At 36.6% G+C, this 7,141-nt stretch overlaps 1 protein-coding gene across 1 annotated transcript in view; it reads left to right on the plus strand.

Annotated features, from left to right (window-relative positions):
• The first annotated feature begins 3,977 nt into the window (after nt 1-3,977).
• The window catches only part of LOC140950062 (E3 ubiquitin-protein ligase RNF13-like), a 13,160-nt gene continuing 9,996 nt past the window's right edge, over nt 3,978-7,141 (plus strand). Inside the window, exons 1-3 of the mRNA XM_073399225.1 lie at nt 3,978-4,062; nt 4,988-5,119; nt 6,832-6,919. Of these exons, the coding sequence (XP_073255326.1) occupies nt 4,057-4,062; nt 4,988-5,119; nt 6,832-6,919 (226 nt within the window). The 5' untranslated portion in view covers nt 3,978-4,056. The remainder of the gene's footprint in view (nt 4,063-4,987; nt 5,120-6,831; nt 6,920-7,141) is intronic.

A 7,141-nucleotide genomic window follows, 5' to 3' on the forward strand; every position in this document is an offset into this window, starting at 1 on the left:
AAAATGCACGGAGGTACATGAAAAAAGCCCAGGACGTGCGCTCTCCGACCTCTCTGGCTACTCATGTTTCTTCAAGCACTTTTCTTGAGCGGTGGTTTCCCTAACACCCAAATTCTTGATAACTCTTCGACGCCGTTATCGTACCTCTTGCGTGCCCGATTTCTCTCCTTCCAGTTTCCAAACGCCACCATGCAGGCTGTCGTGCGATTTTTCAGTAGCCTGTTTCGGGCGTTCCTCGCTATCTGGATCGAATTTCGACATATCTAACTTGGAGTAGGTAAAAAAAAAAAAAAAAAAATCGGAGTACGTTAATGGAAAAGTGTTTACATCAAGTGCGCCCCACCACAAGCGTTGCGTAAGGTTTGGAAAATCGCAACAAAACAGCTAACAAATCGGCACTAAGTCGAAGCGAAAAGACGCTTTTGCCTAGTACGTGACTTAGTACCAGAAAGCGTTGCGCAACGCACAAGAAAGTAAATGATAAAGTAAACAGCAGCTTCGTCCAAAATGCTTCCTGTTCTTGTCATCTTCTTATAGAGACACAAAACCAGTCGAACTGGATGGACGATACGAGGGGGGTACTTCGGGGTTTGACATTCACGAATTTGGGATTTTGTTGGCTAGAAAATTCCATGAAGTGTTTTTGGGTAATAAAAATTTGACCAGGGATCTTGGGAATATTAAGGAATTAGGAATGTTTGTTGAAAAATATTTTTATGGTACGAGAGAGGAGAGTTTGCCTTTTTACCGACTATTTTGCATTACATGGTGTCTGTTAATCCTTTCTGATAATTTGTACGGTTCCAGGGATTATTGGGTCTCGCTTCAAGATCGAGAGATTTCCTATGGGTTTTCATTTTTGCCAAATATTCGCAGCTCCGCATCGAAACATCCTTGCCATGCCCCGGTGTTTTTAGCGGTGTATCCTCCCGGATTTTGGGTCTTGGGGCTTAAGGGTCTCTGGGGTTCAGTGTTCCCGGATCCTCTTAGCCTGAGATCATGCCCTCTTGGTGCTCTTCCTATTATCCCCTTATGTCTCTCTCGGGAAGAGGCAAAGAAGCAAAAAAATAAATAAATAAATAAACAAATAACGCCTGATCTCAGGTTAGGATCCTCTTCGCAGACTTACCGCAGCTTGGACATTGTTCACGGGTTATTTCTTCCTATGGTAACAAAAGTTTTGTCTGTGGAAGAGGCTAGGATCCTGTTTCTGTTTCAGAAGTTTTTCTTCTTCCCTGTCTTTCTTTTTATGTCATGTTTTTTTCTCTCCTTCGTGTTTTTTTAAGGGCCTTTAGGCGAAAGGTTGCTTCTGATGTATATTTGATGCATGACGAAAATTTTTTTAAAAGTTTTGGACTTTAGAACCTAGGACTCCCAAAATGACAATGCTCACGTCCACGTTTACGTAACAAGGTCGATTACCATATAAGGACAGCGCGACAAGAACACCTGAAATTTCGGGCGCCATAACAAAACATAGAGGAAGGAGTGTGCTTGCAACAGAAAATCTCTTGAGTAACGCCATGTAGTGTGGCAAAATCGAGTAAACACTAAGGTAGGCTTCCTTTATTCTTGTACTGATTGAATTGCTGTCGCTGTTCTTTGTTGGAAGAAGGAGCTCGTTTAAACAATGTCGCTGAAAGTGGCCGAAAGCGAAAAATTATCCAGAAAACAGCTGGAGTGTCTGACAGTTTCCCAGTTTGTCGCTGAATCATGGAGGAAGAAAATTCTCGAATATTTTATCGTTACAATTAATATGAAAAAGTGGACGTTGAAAATTTGCCTCACTATTAGGAGAGATTAGAGAAGTGCAATCTTTTACGTGTATATATGCGGATCGCCAAGTCGGACTCGATTGCCCTCTTCCAGTCCTCACATGCATCTTTCCTGATCTTTCGTTCCATCCTTTAGTAATACGTCCTTTAATAGTTTGCCTCTTGATTTGAGAGTATCCTCATTAAATGCACGAATGCGGCTGTATTTCTTTGATAATACCAAGCTAAATACTTGCTCTACATTTTTACCGTGTTATTTCATGATGTAACTTACAAATATGTACATTTGCATTGAGGAATATCGATAAATGTTGCGATCTTTGCATGTACTCTTCATTGTATTCATTAGTACCCCAATGCAGTGAAAGTGTTTTTTGCTTACTTGTATTTCGCTTGTGCTGAACTGGAGACCTTACGTACTGTTGTTATCTGTTGTGGATTCGCGTGACTTCCTCGTGTAAATTTTGAAACGTGCCCATTTAACTCCAGACTTGGCATGACTACACGAAATATGAAACAGTTTGTTGCATCATGAGGAGAAACTAACATGACTTTCCGCACTCCTGTTCTTTTTATTGTTATTAGAATAGTGTCTGTGAAACGAGGTCTGTAAAGTGCATTATTAAATCGTTTATCGAGATGTCACTACCATGAGTAAGCCAGACCGTATTTTTACGAATGAAATCATTTACCCAAAAATGGTGATCCAATTTCGTTCTTTAAGAGTAGTGATTAAAAGGAAAACTTTGAGCAATGCAGAAAAATTTCCACTTCAAACTCTCTCCATGTATTTTGTAAGTACAATGTAGTTTTCAGAGTTCTGTATGTGTGAGTTATGTATTGGGAGTTCTTGGAAGCGTACAAATTTTGCAAATGCCAATGTATTTTCAGCTGTGGACAGCTCAGCTGACAAGTTAATTTGCAGAAGCACAGTCCAACATTGAAAAGTGTAATAAGGGTGTTACTCAATTTATTATTGTTAAAACCATTACATTGTAATGTGAATTGCAATTTTTTCTGTAGTGTTATAAAGTAATATTTAGAGATTCAGCACTTGTAGAGATGCCATACATGAGAGGAAGTGGTCTTGCATTTATAGGGTTTAGTGTTATCTCTATTTATTAGGTATTTCCCTTTGTTTTAGTTAGGATTGTATGTGGTTTTGAGTTTAAAAAAAGGAAAAAAACTAAGTCAACGAAATTAATATGAAACAAAAACTATTCGCATTGCTCATGCACTAAGCCATCACATGTAATAATAACATAGTTTACTACACTATAGGAAGGTCGATGCTTTGGGTGTGTAGAATCACACGATGAGCACTGTGAATAAATTATTAGAATTATGTATAAAAATAATACATGTGTATGATAGAAAATGGTTAAGTCTGCAGTCATAGTGTTAACGTTTTAGAAATCTTTCGAGGTTGTGTTCATTAATTTTTAGGCAAGTTCTTTCTTCAGTCTACAGCCGACTCCAATTTAGTAACAAGGACTACAGTCACTCACAAATGGAATAAGATTGAAATATAAGTGTACAGTGTGTAACTGCAATGAACTGACAAAACAATGTACAATCTCTGTTTTCTAACAAGAAATTACATTTAAACCCTTATAAATCCCAGGCAGGATAGTAAATTACATTTGTGAAATGGGTGCCCAATCTTATATTTATCATTTTCCCTTCGACAGATCTTTAGCACTTCATTATATCAACACCTCTTTGTTGTAAAACAATCAATTGTGTGAAAGATTGTAGTGTTTTTGTGAATTACATCTAGTTACCTTGGAATTGTGTCGTGCAAATTATTTGCACTGTATACCAATACTGCACTTACTTCAATTTCAGTGAAGTTCATACCATGAAAGTGAGAACTGTGTGGATGTCTAAAGGATTGATCCTTCTATGGAGCTTTCATTTTACGTTTTGTACAGCTTCAAAATATGATCCAAATGAAGTTTGTGTGGTAAGAATGATTCCCTTTAATTTCTGTTGCTGATGATTGTTTTACATTCTGAAAAAAACATTGATTACTCAGATGAAAAGGAGTGAACATATTAATGAATTACTAATTGCTCTCCTTTGTAATTTCACTGTAACTGCAAACTTTCAAACCATGTAAATTTATATTCATTAATGGCTTTTATCTTTAAACTAGCCAAGTCAATCTTAGTGTGTTTTACTAATTTTCTTTCAGGAATATTTCAGTAGCAATGAGACTCTCACTCATTGCTACCCTTATGGATTTGCATATTTTGGTGGTCAAATTCGTGGCGGTCCAATGAAAGTAAGTTGACCAACCTAACAAAATACTTGGGGGTTCTTGAGAACTGTTCCTTAACCCTTCAAGTCCCAATGGTGACCAACATCAATTTTCTCCTAACGATATCCATGCATTGTCAAGAGATTAGGTTATGAGAATTATTAAAATGATCACCAAAGAGAAAATGCCTTGATCTTTTATCAAATTCTCTCAACACGTTCTTTAATAAAATGTACAGAGATCAGTTTGGAGAATTTGTATGTGTATGTTGGGGCTTAAAGGGCAAGGCCCAGTGGTTAAGGGTGCATACATGTAATTTTGGCTCTGTTTTCCCAGGTTCAAGTCAATTTGTTTGGAGAAGGGAAGGAAATTATTTGCAATGTTTTTTTTACATGTCTGTTATTTCTTGAGGGTACAATAGAAAAATTGCTTATTATTCATAAATTATGGCAAGGAGACAAAGGAAATTGAGAATCAATTTGCCATCCTGGATTAAAGTCCTTCGGACTCTTATATTCATAATTATAACATTGTAATTTCTGGATGCCTCATAAAACAGTGCTACCTTTTTAAAAATAGTTTGCAGTTCTCACACCCCCTCATTTACAAAAATAATATTGTGTCTTTGAGATTTAATAAAAGCCCCATAAATGCAAATTTTTCTTCTAGACTTATGTCCATGATTGTAGGTTAAAAAATTTAAATCTGAATTTTATTTTACCCAACACTCTAATGTGACTCACTGCTCCCAATGGATCTCCAAACTGTACAAAATTCTGTCACAAATTTGACTACACAACCCAGTCAAAATCAAACCAGTACTTATTAATATTAGGTTTGTTCCACCTGGGCATAATATCCTGACAGCTCTGGACCAATGTTACTATATATATCTGATTTGTTTGGATCCTCATCTGATTAGTAAACAGGTATTTTTTTCGTTTTTAAGGGTGTAGTGGTGCTGGCTGACCCAAGGTCAGCATGTTCAGAAGTAAAACACAAAAGCGACTATAACCAATCAAGTTACACTGGATATTGGTTTCTTCTAATTGATGCCGATGATTGTGACTTTGACGACAAGGTAAATTGGGGAAAATTTCCAGGGGCAAACAAGTAAAGGAGAGTATGTTCGATTGCAATGAGTGTGGAGGATTTTATGGCCTTATGGCATATGCTGGCACCTTTCATGTGAACTTGATGTTCCCATGATTTGTGGCCATGGAAAATTTGAGAATAGTTAGTTATAATCCCTTGCCATCAGTACAATTTGACCACTCTAATAATTGACGTAAATGATCTAATGGAAAGCCTCTCTAAAATAGATGCCTCTTGTCTAATAAATGCCCCCTTACAATGTTATGTTTTCATTAGATATTTCTCCCTAACAACCGCCCTGTCTAATAGATGCCCCCCTCATGAAAATTACTCCACAAAAAGGAGCAAATACAGTTTCTTGCTTGATTAACAAAGGTTTGCACATATTTTTACATGTATCTTGATCAATGTCAAGTTTAAAAGGATACGTAGGCTTAAGACGGCAATGCGATGAACAAGGATTTTGACATCAAGTTGAGATTTGAAAGAGTGATATGAATCTCTAGACAACTGAGACATTTCAAAGGATAAACTGGTTATACTGCTGTTTAAAAACTCTCTTCATCAGTTTGTTTGGCAAAAGACTTAAAAAAAAACCTTCCTTCTTAGTCAAACATACTCTTTGTTGAGCTACATACCTTTTCTTTTTTCTTTTCCTTTTCTTTTCTTTGCTTTCAAATAAAAATTACCGTAATCCATTTTTCATTCAGTACCCAGTTAACTCACATGGTTTACTGTATAGTTCCAGGAGGCCTATAGACATAGTGTGTAAGCCCCCCGCTTCTATATAGGCTTTCTTGTCATTACCACTTTAAACATTTAATTTTGTAAATAATATCATAGGTGACGAATTACTCCTTAATTTTGGCGCGAAATTTCAGCGTTAATTTGTAATTTCACATGTGAAATTACTAAATTGCCATGGCAACCATTCCGTACGTCTCAATGTCAAGATGGCAACAATGTTTTAAAATGCCGTGAATGAAGACTGCGGATGTCAGAGCACAAAAAGATGCTTTAGAAAACGTGAACCCACAAGAGAACATCAAGAAGGATTCTAACAGGTATTTTGCCGAAAAAGTCTGAAAAATTCTGAACTTTATAAGCCAAATTTAAGGTCTAAATATTTGAGAGAGTCCAGTTCTCGATCGATACAATCCAGGATAAGCATGTCAAAAATCCAAGATTGCTAACGTAATTCATCACCCATAATATTAATAGGTAATCAAATGGTATACTCGTGAAATTAGGGAATAATTTCACTTGGGTTTTGTCCAAATCAGGCTTGGGAAATTATTAGGATTTGGACAAAATGCAAGTGAAATTATTCCCTAATTTCACTCGTCACCATTTGATTACACATACTAATTTAGTTAGAATAGTGCGTATTACAGATGTATCTTTAACATGTTGTAAATTTTTTGTATATGGTTGTCGTATTTATATGTGGTTAATGGCTAATTAAATGAATGGATGAATGAATGAACATTTTTACTAAATGAGTATTAGCTTTGTTGAGCTTGTTACAGCTTGAGAATAAATGCCTCTCTTTTTAAAAAATCCCTCTGATCATGCCCCCTCGTAGACCCCTAAAATTAAACAAACACCCCAGGCATCTATTACATATAGATCATTTACAGTACTGGTATTCCAAAATGGCAAGTTGACTGCCTTTTTTGTTGGGTTGTATTTAATTAGGGTTTCAGAGCCACTCAAGCAGGCTTTGATGCTGCCATTATTAGGAGTTTGAAGTCTAATGATGTTGAACCTATTGGTGGAGGTTCAGGTAAGATGTAGATGTAGATGTAGTTATGTGCAAGGCTGTCACCAAGGGCCGGGGTTTTGGGATTTTCCCCTGCTATAAGGAACATGACCCTTAGTTGCTTTTAAAGGAAAAAAAAGGAAAACAGAAGTTCCTAGCTTGTCACTTCCCGCATATTAAATTTATTGCCACTATATGGCAAAAAATTCTCATTGCATTCATGGCTGTCGCTAAGATTTCAAGTTG

The sequence above is a fragment of the Porites lutea genome, chromosome 10, assembly GCF_958299795.1.
Source record: "Porites lutea chromosome 10, jaPorLute2.1, whole genome shotgun sequence".
Lineage (NCBI taxonomy): Eukaryota > Metazoa > Cnidaria > Anthozoa > Scleractinia > Poritidae > Porites > Porites lutea.